The sequence below is a fragment of the Pleuronectes platessa genome, chromosome 24 (genome assembly GCF_947347685.1).
Source record: "Pleuronectes platessa chromosome 24, fPlePla1.1, whole genome shotgun sequence".
In the NCBI taxonomy this organism is placed as follows: domain Eukaryota; kingdom Metazoa; phylum Chordata; class Actinopteri; order Pleuronectiformes; family Pleuronectidae; genus Pleuronectes; species Pleuronectes platessa.
The window spans coordinates 95,663-122,488 of NC_070649.1; the positions used below are offsets into that span (position 1 = coordinate 95,663).

The window sequence follows — 26,826 nt, forward strand, 5'->3', positions numbered from 1 at the left end:
CACAGTGAAGCATGTAATAGATAACAACTTGGTTAATTTTTTAGATGTCGCAACATTTAAAAGGGAAAATATTCTTTAACAACAGGACAACTGGATTTTAAAGTCTATTTCAAAGACACTGATACACAGGCCCTACTCTGGAAGAACAGCTATCAGCCACGACATACCTACAGGGGATTAATCAAATCCCAACTACTTCGCTTCCACAAAATGTGCATTCAGCAACAGGACTTTGAAGAGGCCAGGACAACTTTGACTTTAGGGTTTCCAAAACAGGAAACCAAAACAGAAGCACGTACAGTAAAAGATTGCAAATATCTGCAAAACTTAAAACCGCCTTTTAAAGGGAGAGTATCCCAAAACCAAAAAACTTTCTTTTCAAAAACCAACTCATATCAAAAGCCATTTCAGGCAAAGGAGATAGGTGAAAGTAATGGAGAGTAACGATGACGTGCGTGGATCAGTGCATTACCTTTGGCTCCCTTGGGCTGCCCAGTCGTCGGAAGAAGCGTAGCACAGACTATTTGTTAACACCGCAAGGTAGCCATAGTCTGCCCAGTCAGTGTCGCAGCATCGTCCTCGGCTTACTGAAGAGGCTACAAACTTGGGGAGAAAATATACCTTACCACGGTCTCCGCAGTGCCCGCCAAAACCAGCCCTGCCTTTGCAGTGCCTTCCAGGTCCCCCACGGGGTTAGGAGAGGTCAGGGCCAGCCGTGATGTACACTGCCTCCCTGGTACTACAGTACGTGTGACAATGTTTCCACCCCAAGATCAGCAAGGACCAGCCCCATCTAAGCGTTGCCTTCCAAGCTGACCCAAGGGTTAGAACAACCAAGGCCAGCCATCATGTGCTCCATGCTTCCCCAACCCACTGTAGTTACCGCATGTGTTACAGTGGTTCCTACACAATACTACTTAATTGAATTAATGGTTAAACATTTTTCTTTAATTATCCATGAAGTGCTTTGATTTTAAACCTTTAGTTATGATTTACTACAATTTCTTTTGTGCTAATATAATTCATGACAGAAGCGGAGTCAGGGAGAGGAGCCTGTTGAGCTAAACACCATGTGGACGGGCCATGGAATTCTGCCTCCTCTTAATGTACCTCATTTTCATGAGGGAAGGGATGGGAAGTCTTTTATTTTTCTTTATCATTTGTTATTTTTTTCGGTGTTAACCTCAAATAAGTGACATGATCTATTTTAATACATAATTTCCTTTTAAAATCTTTTATTCGGTTTTGAGGGGAGACTCAGATCTGGGTTTGTTGTGGCTACAGCCGGAAACAGAACCTGACGATTCCATTCTGTGGCTTTCAGCTTTGAACATTGTCCCATCTTCTCATCACTTTCATCCCCTTTATTTTGTTTGATCAAAGATAACAAACTTGTATAATTATTGCAACTAATGACACAAGAATTAATCAAACAAGGGCTAACCAATATGAATATGCATTTATTTAAAAAGTCACACACATGGAATTATATTTAAGAAATAACTGCACATCATATTTTTTAACTATACATTTCTTCTCACAGTCCTTTGCTTGGGAGATCTTGTGGTGTCACTTTAAGTGCATCTGGCACACAGTCAAACACTTATTTATTTCTTTTACTTCAGCATCTGCAGATGAACTCACTTCAGCCAGTGAATCCAAAGAGTCGGGAAATCGACCGGTAGGCGACCGCTGACCTACAGGAACCCAGTATGTTGTTCACAATGAATATCAACAGTATCTAGACAACATTAAGACAAAGGGGCTACTCCAGGTCGCTTCTCCGGAGAATACACAACCAAGACCACCAACACAGAGACCACAAGGACTCCAACGGAAGAACAACAAATCATACCATAAATCTCAGTCTACTTCTAATTTAACACAACTTTACAATAAAAGGGAGGTTCCAAGAGACATTAGCAAACACAACATGGGGAGATAAATCTAAAACAATATCAGTTGACAGGATTAAAGCCCAAACTCAAAGAAATACTGCTTAGAGCCGAACTTTACCCACCAATGACACGCCCAGAAAGACCAAGGGGCCCCGAAGTGACTACAAACCAAACAACTGCAGTAGATTTGCCACTGCGACAAAAAACGTTGACACACTCAAACTGTGTGTTTGATATCCAGTATCAAAAATGTCCCATGCAGTATGTGGTGGAAAAACAGAATTCCTTGCAAACCTGCCTCTCCCATTATAGTCCCGGTCAACACCCATTGCTCCTGGGGGTCCACTACTGATGTGTAGTTGTTACTATTATAAACCTTAAAAGTACCTGTTCGCTGATCCAAAGAATATTGACTAAATTGAACAATCATTGTATAGCAGTGCAGCACCCACAAATTACAAACACGTAGCACGAAAGACAACACAACAATAACAGATGTCCAGTAAACTTTACCAAAGGCCAGTTTGGCTAGGGGGATGTTTGAGAGTGGAGCTTTGATGGTGTGTGTCAGTCAGTGCCTTTGATTCCCCACTCATCTGGCCAGTCGACAGCTGAAGCTGGGGGTCATCCAGATCATTCAATAGATCCAAACCCTTCCTTGACTTGGCAACAAGTCCCTGGTGCTGAAACACAAACAGTTCAACTTAACTGATATGACACCATTTTATCAATCATTCATATATTTACATATACAACTATATACATATCTAAACACAGACACATGTAAACAAGTGTAAACAACATATAGTTGTAGTTTCAATAAAATATCAAACAAATAACACACTGTTTCTGATAAATATATTTTAAATTATAATATATTAATGATCATGAGAGCTGTTTGGTTTCATCATTCATGTTTTAGGGTTGTGACAGACATTTACTTCTCGTGTTTCACAGTAAAAGCATCACAATAAGGAAAGACAGATTATTTCTCCAAGAACAATTGACAGACTTTTCTTTTGAAGTCAAGAGACTTAAACTTGTTAAACCGAGTCATGAAAACAAATGAACATCCGAATAAAAGACACTGTATTGATCCGTATAGATGTATAATTTTAATGAATGAATGTATTAATGCATTATTTACATAAAATGTTAGTAATTTCCTATTATTTCAGTTTCATGATTTCAAATGTTACATTGCTGTGAAATTGATCATTTATTATCTTGCGTTTTTTTACATAACATTTTTTAATGATTTGGATTTGTCATATTATACCATTTAATATTGCATTGTATGTTTATGATAAATTTGACTTTTTACTCTTCATACCTTAAACATAAAAGAAATTAACATTCAATATATTGTATATGGTACACAAGGTAGAAAAATAAAGACTTTTTTATAATTCTATGAAATCAATTATTTAGCATCGATAAAATCTCATATTAATGACAAATTATAATTTTGATCATTAATGTTAACAATTATTAGTTATTTTAAAGCTAATCGATGATTGTTAAAGAAAATCAAAAATATCTATATTATTTGGTAATACTGTGTGTGTGTGTATGTGTGTGAGCGTGTCTGTGTGTGATAGTGTGTGTTGAGGGCGGAGCCTGTGGCAGCAGAGGGTTCATTGTCTGAGGAGGCAGAGAGCGGGCAGGAGGAGGGAGGGTCGAGCGAGGTAGACAAAGACTGGAGCAGGAGGAGAGTGAGAAAGAGAGAGAGACAAAGAGGAGGGAGGACGACTCTCTCTTTCTTTCTTCATGTGGGGGAGGAGAGGGGGAAGGATTAACCGGCTGATCCGACCCACACACACACAATTTATATTAACACACACACCACAGCAGAACGAAGCTTCTCCTCCTCATCATCATCATCCTCATCAGCCGCGACGGAAGCAGCGAGGACAACAGACAAAGAGAGAGAGAGAGAGATACAGACAGACAGGCCTCCTCAGCTACCTCATCTGCCCGTCTGTGATGGCCGACCACATGTGTGTGCGTGTTTTGTTGTAGGTGGGTGTGTTCAGTGTGTGTGTGTGTGTGATGGGGAACGCAGAGAGCATGGAGAGCCAGTTGGCCGTGATCCGCTCAAGAGCCGCTCCGGTTCGACTCCCGATGCCAGACCCGGCCGAGCTGGAGGAACGGTTCTCTATCGCACTGGTGAGTACACAACACACAAATATCTACACAACACTGCACCAACAGCAGACACACACTCTACATTCATTTCACAAAACATACCCACATCAAACATGGCCAAATACATATAGACACACAGTATGTACAGAAATGACCCAGCATAGACACACAACCCTGTACACACTGTGTGGTTACATATATACATAGTGAAGTATCCACAGGTCTGATGAGAAAAAAAGATATCACACACACACACACACACACACACACACACACACACACACACACACACACACACACACACACACACACACACACACACACACACACACACACACACACACACAAACTCAATGAGACACAAGTTCACATGAAGAGCAGTGGAGACGCTGTCGTCACAGCTGTTCAGCACAGATCTCAATCCTCAGTCACATCAACACAGAGCGGATATGGAAACCAGAGCAGACGTGGAGACACCGTCAGCCACCTCCTCTACATTGAAATCAGGCTGTACGCGAAGACTGAGGAAGAAATCAATCTTATCTACATCACCAGGATCTACAGCAACAATAACAGGCAAAAAGTAAGTCTACCACGGACAAGAACCTATAGAGATAAAAACAGGTCCTGAAGAGTGAGCTACTATGGAAAGAACACGGTCTGAACCATCCACCGATACTTCCTGCTGGTCATGAGATATCACGCTGATATAATAACCTGACATCAAGACAAGGAAACTCCACAAGGCATGAAGAGTTTCAGCCACATCCATCAAGAGGTGGTGTCAGTGGTGACCAGAGCACCTGGGGATGAAATCCCCAAACTAAGAGAGTGACTCCAGATTCCAGGAAGTACAACTGAGATGTGTCCTGAAGAGCTCAGCTGAGAAACTGCAGAACCCTGAGGCTCTCACACACGCTGTCACACACACACACAGACACACACACAGATACTTATTTAAAGACAGAGATAATTTATGGATAACCAAGCTGTTAACTGTTTTTGTTTCAGAATTCTATGAACCTGCCTCCTGATAAGGTGCGTCTTCTGCGTTCATACGACAATGATAAGAAGTGGGAGCTGATCTGTGATCAGGTAAATGGTACTAAAGTTCATAAGTTTGAATTGTAAGAGGTTGTGGAGGTCAAAGTTCAGACACGTTTTCTTGTCTCCGGGTCCCCAGCACCTTTAAAGTTCTTATAGATTTTCTGGCAGCACCATTAAAATGATCAACCAATCATCTTTTCAAAGACTGTTACCCAGCAACATAGTCAATCCCCCCTCAATAAATATCAGTCCTGAATCTATGGACTGAAACACAAACATGCAATGCGGCCCTGGGGCCCCTCATACAAACGGCCACTGTACAATGTTTTTGATCTAAGGAAACCAACACAAACACTAGCAGCAGTTTATTAACTTTACTAAAATACATTGGTATTGTTAATATTTCCCATTAACTTCTTTATATCTCGTTTTATCTTTCAAACGAGTTTGGTTAACATAATGAGCAGTCATTAGAGTTTCACTTCAATCAGGTGTGACTGGGCTGCTCTCGATATCTGATGTGATCCAATCATTTTGTGTTTGATGTAGGAGCGGTTTCAGGTGAAGAATCCACCTCACACCTACATTCAGAAACTCAGAGGCTTCCTGGACCCGGCCGTCACTCGCAAGGTGAGCTAGGAGATGTAGTTTAAGAACCACATTCCATTGGAAAACAATTTAACATCATCGCCCTGTGGACACTGTCATTGACCTGCCTGTCTGTCTGCAGAAGTTCAGAAGACGAGTTCAGGAGTCGACTCAAACTCTCAGAGAACTCGAGATTTCTCTTCGTACGAACCATATCGGGTACCTGTCTCTCTGAACCATCTTTAACAATCTGTCTCTCTCTCTCGGTCTAACCTGTGTATCTCTCTGTCTGACCTGTCTGTCTCTCTGGCTGCAGGTGGGTCCGAGAGTTCCTGAACGAGGAGAACCGGGGTCTGGACGTTTTGGTCGAATATCTTTCATTCGCTCAGTACGCCGTCACGTGAGTTTGTCCACACGTGTCAGATTCTATACATCTAGCTGATAATTAATCTAATAGATCAGTAACATGCTCAAAGACTATGTATTTACATCTATGTAACTATATTTGAAAATGTAATTATGTAAAACAATGTAATTATTACATTTAAATACTTTTTTTTACATCAGGAGCTAGTCCACTCTATAGAGCCCACCATGTTTTTTTCAGGAGCCCAGACTGGACCAACTAAACCTTTTCAGTTTTTATGACAACTGAAGCTGCCACAGGTTCTTTGTAATGTTTGGGAGGAGGGGGGTGAGGGCTCTGCAGCTGCAACATCACACTTCACCATTAGATGTCACTCAATTCTACGCACTGAGCCTTTAACATTTGTATAGCCACACAAGTATTTATTGGAATATCAATATTCAGGTTTGACGGCGAGCAGTCGGAGGTCGGAGGTGACATCTCATCCATCGACTCTCCCTGGAGTCGGTCCATAGAGGATCTCCATGGCGACTGTAGCCTCCCGTCACCGTCGTCCTCTGTCCCCCGAGCAGCTCGCCACTCCATCAGGTACCAGTTTATAATAGATCATAAGTAGAAGTATTTAAGATGTACCACTCACCAGGTGACCTCTGTGGTCGTGGTTGCAGCTCCGCTCTGGTGACCCGCTCCAACACGCTGCCGAGCCGTCGCACTCTGAAGAACTCTCGACTGGTCTGTAAGAAAGACGACGTCCATGTTTGTGTCATGTGTCTGAGAGCGATCATGAACTACCAGGTAAAAACACCTGGTTATGTGACCTGATCAACTCAGCATCATGTTTGATAATGAATGATGAATTTCAACAGTTATTATGTGGAACAGTAACATTCTTAAAGTCCATGTGATTCTTCCTCAGTACGGCTTCAACATGGTGATGTCACATCCTCATGCCGTCAACGAGATCGCTCTGAGCCTCAACAACAGGAACCCGAGGTCAGACCTTCAAAATAAACCAAACTGTCATACAAACTAAAACTACAGTGTTTCAAAATGAAAATAAACTGTCTCTCAAAATAGAACAGTCCTTAAAATACAAACTACACTTTCCTTCACAAAAACAGCTAAATCCTTCCACATAAAAGTCAAGTCCTTCAAAAAATAAAACTACACAGTTTAAAGGTGGGGTGTGGGGTGGGGGCTGCGATAAAAGTGTCTAACCCTCTCTGACTCCGCCCCCAGGACGAAGGCTCTCGTGCTGGAGCTCTTGGCCGCCGTGTGTTTGGTCAGAGGAGGTCATGACATCATCCTTTCAGCCTTTGACAACTTTAAAACTGTAAATAACCTTTGACTAATATTCTCTTCAATATTGAACAGGATGGTTGAATGGCTGATTGATTGATTGGTTGGTTGGTTTGTTGAAGGTGTGTTCAGAGTCCATGCGGTTCGAGAAGTTAATGGAACATTTTAAGAACGAAGACGACAACATCGACTTCTTGGTGAGTTGATCAGTAACTAAACAAAACAGGTATTTGAATAAATGATGTCACTTCCTCCTCGTCACGCTTAAGTTTTGAAACATTCTTTCAGTCATTAAAAAATTGTGTGACAGTCACACGACTCACCTGTTACATCACTGTGACATCATCAGGTGAATCAGTGCTTGTTACTATGGTGACAGGTGGCGTGCATGCAGTTCATTAACATCGTGGTTCATTCTGTGGAGGACATGAACTTCAGGGTTCATCTTCAGTACGACTTCACCAAACTGAACCTGGACGAGCACCTGGAGGTAACACGTCACATGACCTGCCGTCAGCCAGTCACACCACCTCTGTACAACACACCCGTCTACCTAACCTCTCCCCCGTCTCCCTCACCAGAGGTTGAAGCACACAGAGAGCGACAGGCTTCAGGTACAGATCCAGGCGTACCTTGACAACGTGTTCGACGTCGGGACGCTGCTCGAAGACGCAGAGACGAAAACCGCTGCTCTGGAGAGAGTGGAGGAGCTGGAGGACAGCCTGGGCACGGTGAGACAGACAGGTGGAGAGACAGACCGTTTTACAGACAGACAGGTGTTGCACTGACCAGGACCTGCCTCTCTCTCTCTCTCTCTGTCCTCAGATGTCCGAGCGTCTCCTGGACGTAGAAAATGAAGCGATGCTGAAAATTGTAGAACTGGAGAAACAATTGATGCAAACAAACAAGGAGCTGGATCACCTGCGGGTCAGTGCTGCTACCATGGAGCAGAACACTTTACACATGATGTTATTTTTGCAATTTTTCATGTGATCAGTAAACAAGAGGCTTCCTTGAACACGTGTTACCTGTGCAGGACATGCACGCCAACACCAACACTCAGGTCCACACGCTGCGGCGGATCGTGCGTGAGAAGGACCAGACCATCCGGCGTCAGAGTCGTCTGGAGCGTCAGGCTCAGGAGGCGCAGCACGCAGGAGGTCCGGGCGCTCCTCAACCCCAGAGAGGAGAGGGTGACGGGGGGGTGACTGACTGTGCCTCCCCCTCACCTCCCCCCTGCCCCAACCTGTCGCCAAGGTAACACAGGTGTTTCCTCAGGAGACCACAGCCACGACAGAGTTAAGAATGTTTAACGTTCCTGTCGAGGAAAAATATTCTGTAAGATCGGAATCTGAAAAAAATGTATTGATGTGACCATGAAATTAAGGACCAAGAAAAGAACCCTGAGGATCCCACAAGTAACTATGTACATTTAAACTTACATTATTATCATTGTTATAACGATTACCTTCATTATTATGATTATAAATAGTAATTGATTAACTGGGATGTTGATAACATCATTTTTGATTCCTCATAATTTCACCAGTTCTATAAAATAGTCTGTTTTATTGATTTAGTTGATCGATTGATTATTAAAACAGGTTGGGGGATGGGGTTAAAGGTCAGGGGGGTTGGGCCCTAACTATCACTCTGACCACTGACTGAGCGATTGGTTGATTGATTATTGATCATTGATTTCTGCAGCCCTGAGACCGTAGCCTATCACAACATGGGGCCAGGTGAAGCTCCAGGCATGCCCGCCCCACCCCCTCCACCTCCTCCACCACCACCAATGCCAGACACAGGTGGGTTTCAGGTCGACCAATCAGAACGCCCGTGTGATCAGTTGTTTCTTATGTCACCTCAAATGAATCATTTCTTCCACTCTTCATCCTTACAGTGTCCAACGGTCTTTACCCCGCGCCTCCTGCTGCTCCTCCCCCGCCCCCACCTCCCCCTCCCTGTCGGACCAGCGAGCTATCATCCATCCCAGCACCCCCTCCTCCTCCCCCTGTGGCCCCCCCTCTTCCGGGGTCAGGGGGGTCACCAACGGTCATCTTTAACTCGGGACTTGCAGGTGAGTGTCACAGGTTCAGGTTCCCCAACACTTTGACCATTCAGAATCAAGCAAACGTCAACTAACATGTGGATGTTTGACATGTTTCCTCACAGAGGGTCCGCTCAAGTTATTTTGTAAGTTCACTTCTAAGTTCTATGTTGTAAGTTATATGTTGTATGTTATAGTTTCAGTTTCTATCTCAACCTTTCCACGTCACAGTTTAATCACAAGTCTTCATAATAAACCTTTGAATCTATTTTCCCACTCCCAAGAAGCAAGGTTCTGTTTTATCAATTTAAGTTGACATGCAAACATGAACCAAGATAAACAGTATATAAATAAATATACAACTGAAAAAACAAAATTATGAACACAAATCAGATTTACATGACCATGTAACAAAAGGGGGGGGGGGGCTCACATACCTGTGAAAACAATTTGTTCAGTACAGCAGGTTCACGTCACGAGGTCTCCATGCACACCTGTCGAGGATTAGCCGCACGTGGTCTCAATGCTCCCGGCGTAGCTTCAGGTAGCTAGCTAGCTAGCATGTTACACAAAGTGCGGACACGGTTAACTACGTGAACAACGCGCAGTTCTGTTACGTACTAAGTCCATCTGCACCTCTTTTGACTTTAGCTAGTTTTTACCTGGTTCAACTTTATCGACCGAAGCAACGGTTCGATCTCACGCTCCTCAGCGGCGCGAACTGCGGGGAAGAGCGCCAATCCACAGGATATGACATCACAAGGAGGTTACAGGTCACCAAACGAAAACACCACTTATCAGAATAAAGCTACCCGAAAGAAATGAATCTAAAAACAGATGTTTACATGAAAAACATTAACTATAGTGGATGTTTGGTGAAATATAAACTACATAAATACATCGCTTACACATAGTATTAATCTGAGATATTTCTCTCTCTCATAGCATCTTAATCTCAGTACTCACATAACCGCTTTCAGAAATGAGTTAAAGTGCATAAAACATATCACACAGATAAAAGAAATTAAGTGTCAATACTAATTATTACTATCTGTGTACAGGAAGATGTTTTTACACACACACACAGTTCACTTCTGTCAGGAACAACTCAGCGGCAACATGCTACAGATATGTTTACTCCAAAGTTCAACATGTACCTGAACATGTGGCTTGAACATACGAGTTTCCACAGTAACAACTTTACCGTAAGGTGACTAAAGCAATCGATCTCAGACTTAAGATCAAGACCAAATCAAGATCACTAATTAACACGATAACTGAAATCACACAAAAATAAACAAAGTCAACAATGTAAGAAAAAACACAAGTTTATTTTCATATCCTTACATTACATTTAGCTGATGTTTTTATCCATTTATTTTCAACTTGTCACGTGTCCTCCCCCGTCTGTCTCAGTGTTACTCATTTGTCTGTCTCTGCGCTGACCTGTGTGTCTCTCACAGCGGTTAAGATCAAAAAGCCGATCCAGACTAAGTTCCGGATGCCGGTGTTGAACTGGGTCGCTCTGAAGCCGAGTCAGATCAATGGAACCGTTTTCAATGACATCGACGACGAGTCCATCCTTCAGGTGAGTTTTTACATGTGATCATATGTAATCAATAACATGTGATCATTTGTAATCAATAAGATGTGATTGTATAACACCTGTCTGTCTCTCAAGGCCCTGGACGTGGAGGAGTTCGAGGAGCTCTTTAAGACGAAGGCTCAGGGTCCGGCTGTTGACTTGACTTTGTCACGACAGAAACTTCCTCAGAAATCGGTGTCAAAAGTTTCGCTGCTTGAAGCGAATCGAGCTAAAAATCTCGCCATCACGCTGAGGAAAGCCGGCCAGGGTCCAGAGGTCATCTGTCGAGCCATCCACACGTAGGTCAACCTTCACCAATCAGAGCATGTGTCAATAATAAACAACGAGTTCAAAGACTAATCACTCAGGTGTGTTCTTGCTGCTGATTGGATGCCGGGCATCCATTTGACAGGTTGAATCTCTCTCTACTTCCGGTTTGTGCAGGTTTGACCTGCGGACGGTGCGCATGGACTTTGTGGAGTGTTTGATGCGTTTCCTGCCGACTGAGGCCGAAGTGAAGACGCTGCGTCAGTATGAGAGAGATAGGAAACCAGTGGAGGCGCTGAGCGATGAAGATCGGTTCATGATGCAGTTTAGTCGCATCGAACGACTCAATCAACGCATGAACATCATAACCTTCATGGGAAACTTCACAGACAACGTCCAGATGTTGACCCCGGTAAGACAGACAGGCAGACAGACAGACAGACAGACGTGTGGACAGAGAGACAAACAGACACACAGACACACAGACAGGTAAATGTGACCTGTCTTACTGTCTTGTGTTTCCTCAGCAACTTCACGCCATCATTGCTGCTTCGATTTCTATCAAATCATCCGGGAAGCTTAAAAAGATTCTGGAGGTTTGTTGACAATCAATCTACATTTATTCTATATACAATACAGTCAGGGTTCATTTTATATATGTGTTTATACAATGTGTATATTTGATTATATATACATATATATATATGTTTTGTTTCAGATCATCTTGGCTCTTGGAAACTACATGAACAGTAGTAAAAGAGGAGCAGTGTATGGATTTAAACTACAGAGTCTCGACCTGGTAACACACACACACAAACACACACATATATATATTATAAGCACACATGTTTACAACGGGGGACTTAACTTGTTCTATATTATTATTGTTTGTGTGTTTGTGTGTAGCTGCTGGACACAAAGTCGACTGACAGGAAGCAGACGCTGCTTCATTACATCTCAAACGTTGTGAGAGAGAAATATTCGTCTGTGTCACTGTTTTATAACGAACTTCACTACGTTGACAAAGCTGCTGCAGGTGAGTCTGTCATCCAATCACAGCGCTACTCACATACCATGTGACTCACCTGTGTGTGAACCATATGGTGAACTGAATCTATCCGCCAATCACAGAGCTGCTCACTTACCTGACATGTGTGTGTAGTGAGTCTGGAGAATGTGTTGTGTGACGTGAAGGAGCTGCAGCGAGGGATGGAACTCACCTGGAGAGAGTTCAGTGTTCAACACAACGCCACGCTGAAAGATTTCATCAGCAGGCACGAATCACGACTCAGCAAACTGCAAGAGGATGCACACATCGCACAGGTGAATCCACACACACACACATACACACAGTGTTGCTGAAAATAATAGGGTCGTGTTTAAAAACTTTACACTGTAAAAACTAAGATGGTTTAAATCTATAGGACGCATTTGAAGATGCCGTCAAGTTTTTTGGAGAAAGCTCCAAGACGATGCCGCCGTCGGTCTTCTTCCCCATCTTTGTTCGCTTCATTAAAGCGTACAGGGTGAGTAAACAGAACTCATCTCAGGTACTTCCAGCATGCGGCTTCCTATGCGTGACTTCCTGTGTGTCACTTCCTGTGTTCAGCTGGCTGAGGACGAGAACGAGCAGCGGCGGCGTCAGGAGCAGATGTTGTTGGAAAAACTGGAGCAGGAGGAGCAGCAGAAGGAAGAGGAAGAGACGAAGGTTAGACTTTGACCTCTGAACTTGTGTCATCATCTAGACAGTCTGTGATTGGTCTGAATAACCCCTCTCCCCCACTCCGCCAGTCTCCGTCCCACAAGGGGAAGCGGCAGCCGAAGGAACTGATGTCTGAGCTGAGACGACGACAGGGGAAAGACAGCCGCCATGTTTACGAGGGGAAGGACGGGGCGATCGAGGACATTATCACAGGTAAACATTCTGATCAGGTGAACATACTTCACACCTACCGCTCCCCATCTGTCTCCTGATTGGCTGTTTGTTTTCTTACCTGCAGCTCTGAAGACCGTCCCCTTTACGGCTCGATCGGCCAAGCGCAGCTCTCGCTTCTTCTGTGACCCCGCCCACTCTGAGGAGCACTACTGAGAGAGAGAGAGAGAGAGAGAGGACAAGGGATATCTTTGGCTGGCCACACCCACTTGTAATAAATGGGAACATTAGCACTTTGAACATTTCTAATTGATCAATGTGAATAAACAATTTTATGGTCAGTTCGTCACACACTCTGGACCCAGACGACCCCTGACCCCCAGAACACTATAAAAAATGATTTATCTCCAGAAACTAAAACTCAACATCCTCCTCAGTGCTGAAGAAGATCCTTTGGAGCGACTGAAGATATTGACTCAAGGTCGGGTAGTTCCAGACTCTAAATCATTTACAAACGTTTAAAAAAAACTAAAAACTTTGTCCTCAACCTCATAGGAAAAGTTGAGATTAAAAAGAAGCAGATAGTCTGTCACACACCTTTTTACCATAGGAGGCACTGTACAGAGTTCTGATGAGTTGGTATTGTTTGAGATCACAACAATGATTAATAATCAAGTTATAGTCTAACCCTGGTCAGTGACTAATCAATTGACTTTCTGGTGTGGGAAGATAGGGGGCGCCCCCTCCATTAATGTCCGAGCTCTACTCGGTCTGTGGTATATTGGTTGTTCTGGGTTCCTTCAATCTGTGTGGTGTACAGGGTTCTGGTCATTTCACTTCTCTGAGTTCTACTGTTGTGTCATGCTGTTGTGTTCTACTGTTGTGTTCTACTGTTGTGTTCTACTGTGCTCTCGGAGCCAAGGACACTTTTTATTTACATTCATCATGAACAGAATCAAACTTTTTATCTGTGACCCAACTCGACCCCTTCACTCCTGCTGTTAGCCAGCTAGCAGCACAGCCACAGGAATCCAGAATCCAGGAACTTTGAGGTTCTGGTTCTAAATGTGGAACCTGTTGAGTTCAGCTGTGGGCTGCAGTCTGAAGCATCACCCTACAGGGGGCACTGTGGCAGATGTCACATTCACATGTCTGAAGTGACATGAGCTGTTGTTTACAACAGAGAAAACACGGAAGTAATACTGTGGTTCGGGCACACATGGACAGACACGGAAAGGATTGAACCGACAATTAGAGACAGTCATCGTTCACCTGTGGAGACTCGAGTCTCGTCCCAAGTCTGTCACACCTGGACCAACCGGTACAATCGAGTCCCGCAGTGTGTTTGTGGAATGTCCCAGACTGATGACAGCGACTCGTGTCTCAGTATCCACACTTTACCCTCATCATGAAAATCCTTTTTTTACCTTAATTTCAAGTAAAAATAAGTCAAACAGCACAAAGTTTTTCTACGTGTACAAACATTTTATAGAAAGTTGTGTAGCTACGCTCGTAACGTGTTTGTTGGTGATTCTGCACTTGGTGGGTCAATAAAACGCACCTGTCCACATGACACTGCCTAAGAGTCAAATGATCTGATGAACTACATTACCCACAGTCCTCAGAGCCACGTCTTGAAGTATACTAGAAGGGTCTACAAAGCTATAGCTGACTACTACTCCACATTAATAGAAGAAAATACAGACAACCCCATATTTCTACCTCTGTAGCTGAAAGTCACAGCTGCATCCCACCCAGTATCCCTCCTTCCCTGAGCAGCAATATCTTTTTGAACTTCTATAATGATAAAATTCTCAATATTAGAATGAAATAATCTACCAACTCCTGCCCTCAGTTGACAATAATACATCCTCAATCACAGATCTCCGCTTACAATCCTGTAATTTATTTAGACAGTTACTTAAAGAAACACTATTGATCATCACATTTTATTACTAGAACAGTTAATTGGCATTAAAGCACGTGTCCTGAAGACAACCAGGAACAGAGACCACATGTCTCCTGTGTTAGCTTCACAACACTGGCTTCCTGTTACATAGAATTTAAAATCCTCCTCCTCACCTCCATTAATAAAATGGCAGCATCAAACCTTAAAGAGCTGATCGTACCTTATCACCACTGGAGCTTCCAGAATTCAGGCTGTTGCCCCTAAATTCTCTAAAAGCAGAGGAGCCAGAGCTTCAGCATCAAGCTCCTCTCCTGTGGAATCATCTCAGCTTCAGTTGTGGAGGCAGACTCCCTCTGTACGTTGAGGATTCAAACCTTCCTTTGTGATAAAGTTATCATTAGAGCCGGTCCAGGTTTGTCTTAGATCTTAGTTCTGCTGTTGTAGGTCTATAGAATGTCGAGGACACATGGAGTTTCACACATGTCTCCTCACATCGTCTACCATCACTGAGAGTACCTCCTCAGTTCATCTGCTCCTTCATCTCCATCAGACATGATGTACAAACACTTTAAACAAGAATCTACAAACTGGTTCTTCTCATGTAGTGAATCCTGTTGTTGTGTTGATGTGTTCATTCCATCAGCATGTGTGTGTCCTGGGAGAGGATCCTCACATGGGACTGAGCTTTATTCACTGATCACTAAGTTTCTATTTGACTCTTGTTGAGTTAAAACAGAGGAAGTTGCTCCTTGTTAACATCTATGAGACCAACTGGGAAGATGAGACAAGTAAAATGTGATTGATTGATGATGATCTTAAAAACTACATTACCCACAGTCCTCAGTGTGTTCAACATCAATATGTCACTTTTATTTTCACACATTTTCGACCGTGAATGTGAAGATGACTGATTGGCTGATTAACATTTAAGTCAGATTCCTATTTTATCATTGGCTGTCAGTCTACACCATTTCTTTGTAAAAACTTTAAATAAAAGTTTTGTTCCAAACATTTCCTCACACTGAATTCCTAAATGTTAACGTTAATTCATTTGATTATAGATTATTGATCACTGCATTGATTGATGAGACGGCTGATCAGTTCCTGTAGATTACTTGTGATGTGATTTTCTTGAATATTATCCTGAGAATGCGTTCGAAGGTCGACCTTTGACCCCCAGTCCTCTCACCTGTAGATAAACACACGGCAACACACACGGGTGAGAACATGAGACAGTGAGACAGATGAGCGTGTCATTGATGCAGGTGAGTCTCACCCTGAAGGTGTGTCCGGCCAGTGGCTGCTGTCTGCTCTCTGATTGCTCGAGGCCCAGACTAGCTGAGGTCACATAGAGGTCAGAGTAGTCTGGACCTCCAAAACAACAGGAAGTGATCTTCATCACTGGGAGAGAGACGGTCTGCAGCCGCACACCTGAGAGTAGACGACAGGTAATGGCTAAGGACACAGAGACCAGGGTAAGCTCCACAGCCGGGCTGCAGCGCCATCTAATCGGGGCAGATACCAGGGCGCCATGCACAGCTCCACTATGTACAGTTAGTGTTAATGTGGGGTCTTTTCATACATGTTATTTTTTTGCAGTGTTTAGCAGCTCTGTCAGTCATTTACATCCTCTCGTGTCGGTAATTCGAGATGAGCGATGGGAGAGAGAGAAAGATAGGTAATTAAAGTGTTAACTGCCCATAATGAGGAATTTAACTCGGGACAAACGTGATCACTAGAAGTTTCCACGGTAAAGTTTAGTTGGACGAGGCGGAGCGAGATTTGACGGAGCCGCGTCTATATCTATACACCAGTGTGTGTGGAAGTGTTTAGGTTCTAGTTCTACACCTGTGTGCAGCGTGTCTGTGGCTGACAATAGTCAACAATAAATCATTTTCTTATTAGGAATTAACCTTCGTCTTGCCTGAACCGAACAGGCCAGGCCTACGCTACTGTATTTTAATGTTGGTGATAACAGTGGTACTTGGAGAGCTTATATTTTCTGAGGGAGATACACAGAGTCAAAGTTTGAGAACTACTGATCTATATAATCAGCTCTAATCAGCACTCACCAGTAGCAGGGTCGATGTTGATGACTCTTCCTCCGTCGTAACAGGCGACCCAGAGACGACCTTCAGCATCGACCGTCATCCCGTCAGGAAGCCCCTCCCCCTCCTGCATACAGTACACCACTCGACGGTTACCTAGGCAACAACAAAACCAACAGTCAAATATTTTATATTTTATATTTATGTGTTTACTGCCAGATAAATAAATAATTAAAGAGACGGTTACCAAGGCGACCAGTGTTCAAGTCGTAGTCGAAGGCGTCGACTGTCAGAGACAAAGAGTCGATGTAGAAAAATGTCTTGTGATCCAAAGACCAGTCCATCCCATTAGATATGTCCACCTGAGAGTGAGACAGGTACAGAGACAGATAGAAAAGTTGAAGACAGACAGACAGAGAGTTGAGCGTAAGACGGGTTACCTCACCTGGCTCAGGTGCGAGGTCACGCTGAGGTCAGAGGTCACAGAGAACAGCGCCCCCTGGCGTCTCTGAACCTCCGCAGGTCGCTGCTCCGCCCCCATCGTACCTGAGAGACAGCACACTGTTACCATGGAAACAGACTGATGCAGAAAGGAGACTAGCTGAACACTCACCTGCCAACAGTCGACCAATCACATCCACCTTCCCGTCGTTCAGTCTGTTGTTTGGTTTGTCCTCATCCACCTCCACCAGTGATGTCATGGCCTGGGTCGACCAATCAACAGCCACGATGCTGCGACCTACACCTGCTACATAACCACCAGACCTCCGAGGGACGGCAAAGCTCACTGTGTCACCTGAGGACAGACAGACAGGGGAGACAGGCAGAAAGACGAGAATCAGACAGACAGGTAATTCTATGCGTTACATAAGTAAGTTGAGGGTTTCCAGCATGCTGATTGGCTGACCGGTGTCCACAGACTGGATCTGTTTGGTTGTTGGACTCCAGCGATGAATCTTCTTTCCAGCGATGTCCACAAACAGCAGCATCTGCTCTGACTCCTCCCACACTGGTCCTTCCCCAATCAGAGCACTGGATTTCACCACGCACTCCACCTGTACTGAAGACATTCCGACCTTTGGATCTGGACCAATCAGGATGCAGCTGTGAAGATACAACAGGTAAATATTGAGAGGTACTGAATACTGCGTATGACATCATAATAGTATGTACTAATACTATATATCTACATAGTATACATATAAGTGGTATATACATAGTACATATAGTCCTACCTACTCACCATACAGTACTATGTTACATGGACAAGCACCAAGAACATAAACAAGTAGTGAGTATTAATACTACACATTATACTGTGAGTCTATTTTAATGTAGTACTCAGTAAAACTGTAGAGTAACAATACTCAGTAGTACGAATTGAATGCTGAAGTACCACTGAATTACTACAGTATTATTGCAGAGTAGTGCAGTACTATATATATGTATAAATAGAAAACTGAAATATTACTGTCGTACTATTGCAGTACTCAGTAGTTGGACCTTGGGACTGTTGTTTATTGATCAGTTCATGTTTAATATCTAAATAAAAAATTCACTCATTACCAAATAAATATGTTGTATACACAGTTTATATATATACACAGTTATATAAAGTGACCGTAGAGATTCAATTATAAACACAGTACATAAAGATAATGTTATACACCCTGCCTGTATATGTTTATAAATATGTAACTTTACTTCGAGCACGCGGCTCGAAGTGGATTGAAACAGATCGTGACCTCACGTGACTCGTTATTTACTGTTTAGTTTGTGAAAACCAACGTTTACAAAAACACACTCAGCAGCTCGTTAATCCTTTGAGTCAAGTTAACACATGAAACAACTGATACTTACGCAGATAAAGTTTCTTTAAATCCGCTAAAGTTTCAGGTAAACTTTGAAAGAGAAAAACGGAAAAAAATCTCCTGCTGTTGAAACTGACCCTCAGCTCCGCCCCTTCCTACCGCCACACCCACACTGACGTCACACTATGACAAACGTGAATAATAAATGTAAACATATAATTACAAATATAAATATAATTCAAGGTGAATTATTCGGGGGAAAACATTAATAAAACATTTTACTCCATTAAGTAGCAAAATATAATTAAAATAATTAATTTATCAATGAAACTGAGAATTTTTTAATTGATCGGTAAATAAATCTCAACCTGTCATGTGCCCACACATCTCCATGACAAGTGACACAACGAGCAGATACATAGTTTGACAGTAAAAGTAGATTCTCAGTCATGGTTTATCAAAGAGATAAAAACTGGACAGTTGGGTTGATCTGTTTTTATCACTTTCATCATTTTTGTAGGGAAAATACAAACAAATGCAATTTAAGCAAAAATAAGAAATACACCAATCATTTAAAATATAAAAAGATAAACACTTAACTTTTACTCAAATCATCTCACTGGTTTTTGATAACAAGCTGTTAATGTGAAGGAGCATCAACAGGTTACCTTATAAACAGGAAGGGGAAATGATCTGAGAAATAAAAGGACAGAAACATTGCAGAATCCATCTGAGGTTTGTTTACATTTTTTTATTGAGTTTGACAGTTTTACTGAGTGAGTGTGTGTGTATGGGGGGGGACGGGACTGATCAAGCAATACACAAAGCATCATATGAGATCAACGCACATGAAGAGAAAGAGTAACAGGTTGCCAACACGTCTGATCAAATCATATCGATCATCACATGAGAAGTTGAATCACTTCTTGGCAGCTGCAGCTCGGTTCAGCCTGTCAATCAGCAGCCGGTCAGAGGCGGAGCATCTGGAAAGGACAGCCCCCATCTCTGCCTCGTTCCGGCGCTCGATGGCAGCGTCGGCTGCTCCCTCAAGGTCACTGAGGGTTAAGGTTTATACTGGTTACCAGTTATCAGAGTGATCTGGGCTCACTGGTTTGATGAGGTCACAGGTGTGTCTTACCTGACCGCCAGGTGAGCTTTGACCTTCTGCTCAGGAGTTACCTTGGAGACGTACTTCTTAGCTTCGTACTTGTTGTTACACTTCATACAAACGTCCACAAAGGCCTGAAGAAAAGACGGAGCTGAGGCTCATCTGCGTTTAGTTAATGTTCTATGATCACCAGCAAAAACCTTTTTCTTACCAGGTAGCCAATAGGAGACTTCTTGCTCTTCGAGAACTTCTCTAACTCCTCCCACTCTTCCTTCTCCACTAGAGACTTCAGTTTCAACCACCAATACCTGTGTACAAGAGACAGGCAGGTAAGAGAGAGACAGATGAGAGACAGACACCTAGCTATAGAAGCAGGACTTGTCTCACCTCTTGTCTGGGACTCTGAAGTCTCGGTAGAGTTGTTCCGTTTGTTTGTGAAGACCTAACGACAGCAAAGCCTCCATGGTCCCCTGGTGATGGGACAAAGACACATCATAACCCACACAGTGACAACATCCTGTCCGCCGACTGATTTATTTATTTACCTGGAGTGACAGTCCAAGTAGACCCGCCCCCTTCTCGTCATCGAGCTTTCGTTGAAAACGAAGGAGACGCATCTCCTCCTCAGTGGCCTGAAGATAAAATATTTTAATAACAAACTAATGTAAACACAGACTCGTCCATAATGAGCAAACAACCTGAGAGCGGTGACTGTGTGAAAACTATTTGAGTCATGTACCTGTTCACCTTTAAATCAGCAAATAAAAATAAACTAATAAGCAATTGTAATATTATACATGAAATTGGCATATTAATAAATACAATGTACATATACCACTAAAATATGATAAATAAAAGAAACTGAATAACATTTACATGCAAATATGAAAGGTACTATATAGCATTTATATTTCATTATTATATAATAACATTTAATTTGAAGATGTTTACACCTTTGATGAAAAATCGTTTTTTGCTTTGTTGTATTCGTCCACAGCGCTCTGCAGGAGAGACAGACGGCTCTCTAACCGCTGCACACAGACAGGTACAGAGACACAGACAGGTATACATCACCTTTAGAGCCACAGAGCAAAAACAGAGTTTTGAAATTGTAAATGCCAAAAATCAGTTTATACCATTTTTGAATGAAAACATTACAATCATTGGTTAAAGGTTCAGATGTCAAGGTCCTTTTATCATATTGTTACTATGACGATTTTTAAGGAATCCCATGTACAGATGTCAACAGGTATGAATAAAAATGTGTCCTGGAGATGAATGTCTGTATATGTATAGTAGAATGTTGAATCCATGTATATGTTATACGTTCCTCTGGGTAGTTTACCTTCTCTCTATAACTGGATGTCACGTAGTAGTTGGCGAGTTCCTGATGGTCATCGTCCTGATTATAAAGATCCTTCAGAGTTTCCTGCTCCTGAAGTTTACAGAACTGAAACACACACATCAATTAATAACCCATAATCAATACACACACTGATCAAAGGTGAGGTCATCAAATCCACCAATCACACACCAGACACATCAACAGATTGAAGAGGATGTTAATGGTGATGAAGGTGCGTACCTGTCTGTAGAGGCTGAGGGCGACTGGTTGGTTCCTCAGAGTCATGAAGAAATCTCCTCTGTTCATCTCATTCTTCAGGTAAGTGACGACTGTGTAAACTGACAACACACAGGTGTGTCCATCAGTGACATCATCATACAACTGGCACACAGGTGAATGACTCAGTGACATCATCATACACCTGGCTCACTCACCCAGGTCCGTGTCCCCACTCTCCACAGCTTTGCTCAGAGCCAACTGACTCCTCTTCATCTTCAACAGCAGAGGGACCTGTTCTCCAGAACGAGCCTCAAAGTCCAGCAGCTGAGAAACAAAACACAACTGTTAAATCGACAAAATATGTACAACACACCTACAATAAAATATACCGATAGCACTTCAAAGTCAACAATACATCTACGAGACTGTAACATGAAATATACTATAATATCTCAAATACTGTAGCATACCATAATATCTGAAGGACTAACATGTAAAATACTAAACCATGTACAAAACTGTGACATGTAAAATACTTTATCCAAAATACTACAACATGTAAAATACAATAATTTGTACAATACTTTTAAAATACTTTACTGTTGTATCAATCAATCCCATTTGATGTCTCATATTCACAAATCAATTTGTCTCATAGATGTTAACAAGGAGCAACATCCTCTGTTCTTAACTAAACAAGAGTCAAACTACCCAAGAGGAAAAAATGAAGAAACCTCAGAGATATGCAGGTAAAATAAAATATCTACAATACTTATATATATGTATCTATTTATGACTTCTCAGGTAGTGATGTCACAGAGACTCATGTGTGTGGGACTCAGTTACCTTGATTGCGAGCTCAGTGCGTCCACACTCGTAGGCTTTCGCAGCGATGTGAGAATAAGAAACACCCGGTGAGTCTCCCACCTTCACACACACCGCTCGGGCAATGGCCTCATCCGATAGGTCCTTCTGCTGCACCTGGACAGACCCGTAATGACATCATACAGGTGAGCCAATCTTAAAACTAACAAAGTAAAGAATTTACTTTTGGATATTGATTGTATAGATTTGAAGGAAGGAGGCGGGGTCAGGGGATGTGAGTGGGTCAGGTGAGACAGGTTACCTTACAGGACGCCCAGTGTTTAAGGACCCGACTGACGCCCTGATAATCAGGAACCTTCAGGTAACGACAGATTTCTATCGCTAACGGATAAAACTGTCGATACACCAGCCTGAGAGACAGACATGTAGCGAGAGAGTCAGATAACAGACAGTTGAAACAGACACGTAGGAGACAGACAGGTATACACAGACAGGTTCCCCTCACCTGTCTATCAGCACCTGCAGAGTCATCTGTTTAAACCTTAGGTCAAAGGTCAAGGAGTTTGTCATCATGGTAACAGAATACAATCTATGACACTACATCTCCCATGAGGCCCCTGTGCAGTGAGGATACTGGGTGTGTGTGAGCGGCAGACCCACGGCGCTCTCTCTGACGGCGTTCAGGACTCGCAGTTCTCGGCAGGTCGACACAAATTGATCCGGACTGAAGTCCGTCAGGAAACACTTCCCGAAGGACGCCGCCTGCAGGAGGAGATGCCACATTGCACAGTGATGTAATGACCTCCGGTCTGTTTATAATCTGACCTCTGACCTCAGTTCACTGTGTCTCACCCGCAGCAAAGCCCTCTGGGTGTTGGAGTCGTACTCGTGACCTGCCGCCTCCACACACTGTCTGACTGCTTCTCCCAACATGCTTTGCTCTTTGATCTCCCTCAGGTACTCATCAGCCTTCTGACTGGACTTCTACACACACACACACACACACACACACACACAGTCAGACAAATAGAAAAACAGGCGTACAGACAGACCGACTCGCATTCAGACAGACAGGTACCTGGTACTCGCGGTGCGCCTCCAGCAGCAGAGCTCCAGGAGCCATGGAAGCAATCTTGAAGATTTCCTGACAGACCAGAGGAACCTCCTGAAGAAGCTCCTGATTTGAGGAGCTGATAACCCGAACTCCATCAAGTTCTCCAACCAGAACACACGGATCCTCCACAGGGAACCTGGCGTCAGAGGTCAAGGTTCAAACAAGTCGCTCTGTGAGAACCAGATTCTACAGGAGAGCCTCAAACAGAACCCAGAGAACCTTGACAAGGCCCAGGAAGAAAACCCTCTGGTCGAACAACACAAGTATGCACTGATTCAGTTCTGGTTCCAGTCTGAACCGGTTCAGTTCTGGATCAGACTGGAACCAGAACTGAACCAGTTCAGATCTGGTTTTAAGGATACTGGATGCTGTCACCGCAGACTCCAGCCACCAGGAGGAGTCTGTCCCACATCAGCACCACAGACGGCTGCTGACTCTTTGGTCTGCGACACCTAGAAAGAGTGAGACAGGTCAACGGGTGAACAAACAAGACAGATAGGTAAAGACAGTGAGACAGGTTAACATACCACACCATCTGTTTGGGAGTCGTTGTTTTCTTGGTGTCAATTTCCCTCATTTTGTCCTAGAGACAAAAACATCAGCTGTCAGTCTCACACAGACTCTGAGAGATGATTGGACAGCAGAGGAGCTCACCTGGAGGTGGGAGGGGCCTGTCCACAGGTGTCCCGTGTCAGTATAGAGAGCCAGATATTTATAGCTGAAAGACACAGACATGTGGACGATGCTGCCCCCCTGTGGACCGAGACCTGGAGGACACTGAGACAGTGACACAGGTGAGGTTAGATTTCTGTCTGTCTCGCTACCCGTCTCTATTTCCATGTGTCTGTCTCACCACAGCAGTACAGGACGTGTTGTCTAGGATGAAGAGTTCAGGTCCGATGGACAGAAGAACTTTGGTCTGTCTGTCCTGAGTCAGGACGACCCAACAAGATGGCTTCCCCTGAAGACCTGTGGAGAGACAGACAGGTGCAGAGAGGGGAAAATGGGTCAATGGAGAGGGAGAGACAAGTAAACTGAGAGAAAGAAAGGCTGACAGTGAGACAGGTGCAGAGAGCGACCAGGTGACGAGCAGTACCTGGGACCTCAGGGAACCTGCGGAGCTTCAGGTCGTCGATGTTCGTGGCTACGGTGAAGCGAGAGGAGCCGGTTACTATGGCAACACCTGTTCCATACGGAGAGTGAAACACTTTGGCCTCCAACACCTGAGTCTGGACCACTTCCTGTTAGAGACAGGAGACGAGTTACCAGACTGACCTGACCCATAGTGTTAGTTAGGTCATTAGCTAACTAGTTACCACACTGACCTGACCCATACTGAAGTGTCTCTTGAAGGATCCGAACAGATCGTAGATCAGAACTGATCCGTCTTCTTGAACACACAACAACTCGTCAGTGACCGACCAACCCAGCTGGACCACAGGTCCACTTTTCCACTGAGACACAGAGACAGGCATGTCAGAGAGACAGGTTCTATAAGTGTCTGGCTGAGCTGCAGAGGATCTCTGGACTTTCTCCACAGTTTATCTTTCACACATGAAGCAGCAGGAGACTTTCTGCTCAGACTCACAACCAACAGGATTCATGTGAGGGGCGGAGCCGCAGACAGGAAGTGACGTATAACCTCTGCTGCAGAGATCAGGCGTTTGTTTTTTTACAGCGAGACCGTTGTCAGTTATTTTAACCACAGTGCCTTGCTTCATTTTCATCTTCAGTGTGTGACTCCACTTTTCATCCTGACGTTTTATTCTTTTTTTCATTTTTGTGTCATTTTACAAGCATCATCATCACCCCCCCCCCCCCACTCGCTCGCAGAAAAGTTGTTCTTACAGGGAAACTGGCAACAGCGACTCCAGATGCAGAATAAATTTCCAGTTGAGGACGAGAACTTGGAGAACGTCTGTGAGGTTCTTTGAGGAGAGCTGAGAGACAGACAGGTGAGGGAGAGAGGGAGAGAGAGTGAGTGAGTGAGTATTGGTGTGTGAGTGAGAGAGACTGAGTGTGTGTACCTATTGGTCCTCCGTACGGTGCTGCAGCCACCAAACTGTCTCTGAGTCCATCACGGATGTTCCAGCTCATGTCGTACAGCTCTGATTTACTGCACATAAACAACAACATGTCAACAAAACACGCGCGCGCACAGACACAAACACACACGCCTTCTTCTTCTGTTCCGTGTATTGGCCGGGGCCGACCAACGTCAAGGTGCATTACTGCCACCTATCGGATCTGCGTCTTCCTCCTGACTGCGTTCTGACTGATAACACTGCTAACAGAGCTAACAGAGCTAACAGAGCTAACACCGTCCCCTCATACAATGAAATTAAATCTAAAGCTAGCCTGAAGCTAACGTTAGCACTGTCACCGACACAGTGACGATGCTAACAGACATAGTTACACCTGTAGCTAACTGTTAGCCTGCGTTCAGCTATTGTGTGTGTGGCTAGCTGCATGGCTAACTGTTGAAAGCCGTCAGACCGTGAAAGAGAAAATAAACTGACCGATAAAAAGCTTCTCCCAGCGGGTTCCAGTTGGCTGTGATGAACGCCATGTTGTTTCCCCTGGAGAGGAGCGAACACGTCCAGTTGAACGGGGAACAGCGTTAGCTTCACAGCTAGCTTCAGTGATGAACCTCAAAAGTCAGCTGATCAGAAACCACAGCATCTTCTTCTTCTACGGTTCTATGAGCAGCATGTGTTTCGTATCTTCGCTCCCTGGAGGCCAACACGCGCCTCACAGGCCGAGAAACATCAGACGTTTAAAACAAAATAAAGAAAGAACGTGATTGATGAAATCTACTTTACACTTTAGAAGGACACTGATTTATTGATTCATCTTTTTCAGCATTTTTAAAAGTTTAGTTAAGTTTGAAAAAACCTTAAATTAAAACGTTAAAAAAATGTAATACAATATAATGTTTCTTATTTTTTGTCTCTTAAATTCAATGTTTAATCGTTTGATTAATATTGAAATGCTCTTTACTTTTTTTAGCTTTAAACACTAATGTTTTCCATAAACAGATGGAAAGAGACATTAACACGCAGAGGAGAGAGAGAGAGAGAGAGAGAGAGAGAGAGAGAGAGAGAGAGAGAGAGAGAGAGAGAGAGAGAGAGAGAGAGAAAGGGAGAGAGAGAGAGAGGGGAGAGAGGGAGAGAGAAAGGGAGAGAGAGGGGGGGAGAGGGAGAGAGAGAGGGGGGAAGAGAGAGAGAGAGAGAGAGAGGGGGAGAGAGAGAGAGAGAGGGGGAGAGAGGGAGAGAGAGAGAAAGGGAGAGAGGTTTCCTTCCAAATGACTTCACCTTAAAAACAT

The 26,826-nt window shown here is 43.6% G+C and overlaps 3 protein-coding genes across 4 annotated transcripts; 1 reads left to right on the top strand and 2 right to left on the bottom strand.

Moving 5' to 3' along the window:
* Positions 1-3,575: 3,575 nt before the first annotated feature.
* Positions 3,576-14,688, top strand: fmnl2b (formin-like 2b). Its single transcript, XM_053417276.1, has 27 exons — positions 3,576-4,067; positions 5,058-5,141; positions 5,643-5,723; positions 5,824-5,900; positions 5,998-6,081; positions 6,493-6,636; positions 6,717-6,843; positions 6,965-7,041; positions 7,288-7,381; positions 7,470-7,544; positions 7,727-7,837; positions 7,929-8,078; positions 8,173-8,274; positions 8,384-8,604; positions 9,055-9,155; positions 9,251-9,427; positions 10,861-10,985; positions 11,079-11,281; positions 11,427-11,661; positions 11,777-11,845; positions 11,968-12,048; positions 12,156-12,285; positions 12,412-12,572; positions 12,674-12,775; positions 12,859-12,957; positions 13,041-13,164; positions 13,250-14,688. Exons 1-27 carry the CDS (start codon positions 3,951-3,953, stop codon positions 13,336-13,338), a joined length of 3,240 nt encoding a protein of 1,079 aa, XP_053273251.1. The 5' UTR covers positions 3,576-3,950; the 3' UTR covers positions 13,339-14,688.
* A 1,183-nt stretch (positions 14,689-15,871) lies between these two features.
* rgn (regucalcin) lies at positions 15,872-19,086 on the bottom strand. Of its 2 annotated transcripts, XM_053417270.1 has the most exons (8): positions 18,940-19,086; positions 17,987-18,183; positions 17,693-17,875; positions 17,525-17,625; positions 17,327-17,441; positions 17,104-17,235; positions 16,308-16,462; positions 15,872-16,220 (listed from the first exon to the last, which is right to left on the bottom strand). In XM_053417270.1, the coding sequence occupies exons 2-8, from the start codon at positions 18,147-18,149 to the stop codon at positions 16,170-16,172; spliced, it is 900 nt and encodes a 299-aa protein (XP_053273245.1). In that variant the 5' UTR covers positions 18,150-18,183; positions 18,940-19,086; the 3' UTR covers positions 15,872-16,169. The 2 variants fall into 2 exon arrangements, with proteins under 2 accessions (XP_053273245.1, XP_053273246.1); XM_053417271.1 differs by lacking the exon at positions 16,308-16,462.
* A 540-nt stretch (positions 19,087-19,626) lies between these two features.
* On the bottom strand, positions 19,627-26,614 carry vps16 (VPS16 core subunit of CORVET and HOPS complexes). The gene is made up of 24 exons (XM_053417268.1): positions 26,021-26,614; positions 25,529-25,617; positions 25,350-25,441; positions 24,827-24,955; positions 24,598-24,742; positions 24,355-24,470; positions 24,156-24,278; positions 24,029-24,084; positions 23,864-23,953; positions 23,466-23,637; positions 23,240-23,371; positions 23,022-23,149; positions 22,893-22,928; positions 22,689-22,797; positions 22,409-22,543; positions 21,778-21,886; positions 21,584-21,681; positions 21,344-21,448; positions 20,952-21,029; positions 20,544-20,630; positions 20,386-20,468; positions 20,210-20,306; positions 20,029-20,132; positions 19,627-19,945 (listed from the first exon to the last, which is right to left on the bottom strand). Exons 1-24 carry the CDS (start codon positions 26,068-26,070, stop codon positions 19,810-19,812), a joined length of 2,499 nt encoding a protein of 832 aa, XP_053273243.1. The 5' UTR covers positions 26,071-26,614; the 3' UTR covers positions 19,627-19,809.
* Between the last annotated feature and the right edge of the window lie 212 nt (positions 26,615-26,826).

What these genes read in the sequence shown, in the direction of transcription:
- rgn (XM_053417270.1), bottom strand. Translation starts at nt 18,149, where the DNA reads ATGTCTTCAGTACAGGTGGAGTGCGTGGTGAAATCCAGTGCTCTGATT. An exon ending in GATCCAGTCTGTGGACACCG is followed by an intron (nt 17,876 to 17,986) that starts GTCAGCCAATCA and finishes GTCTGTCCTCAG; the next exon opens with GTGACACAGTGAGCTTTGCC. An exon ending in TGGCCGGACACACCTTCAGG is followed by an intron (nt 16,221 to 16,307) that starts GTGAGACTCACC and finishes GTTTATCTACAG; the next exon opens with GTGAGAGGACTGGGGGTCAA.
- fmnl2b (XM_053417276.1), top strand. Translation starts at nt 3,951, where the DNA reads ATGGGGAACGCAGAGAGCATGGAGAGCCAGTTGGCCGTGATCCGCTCA. An exon ending in GCAGCTCGCCACTCCATCAG is followed by an intron (nt 6,637 to 6,716) that starts GTACCAGTTTAT and finishes TCGTGGTTGCAG; the next exon opens with CTCCGCTCTGGTGACCCGCT. An exon ending in GCTTCATTAAAGCGTACAGG is followed by an intron (nt 12,776 to 12,858) that starts GTGAGTAAACAG and finishes TCCTGTGTTCAG; the next exon opens with CTGGCTGAGGACGAGAACGA.
- vps16 (XM_053417268.1), bottom strand. Translation starts at nt 26,070, where the DNA reads ATGGCGTTCATCACAGCCAACTGGAACCCGCTGGGAGAAGCTTTTTAT. An exon ending in ACCGTACGGAGGACCAATAG is followed by an intron (nt 25,442 to 25,528) that starts GTACACACACTC and finishes TCTGTCTCTCAG; the next exon opens with CTCTCCTCAAAGAACCTCAC. An exon ending in ACACGTCCTGTACTGCTGTG is followed by an intron (nt 24,279 to 24,354) that starts GTGAGACAGACA and finishes TCACTGTCTCAG; the next exon opens with TGTCCTCCAGGTCTCGGTCC.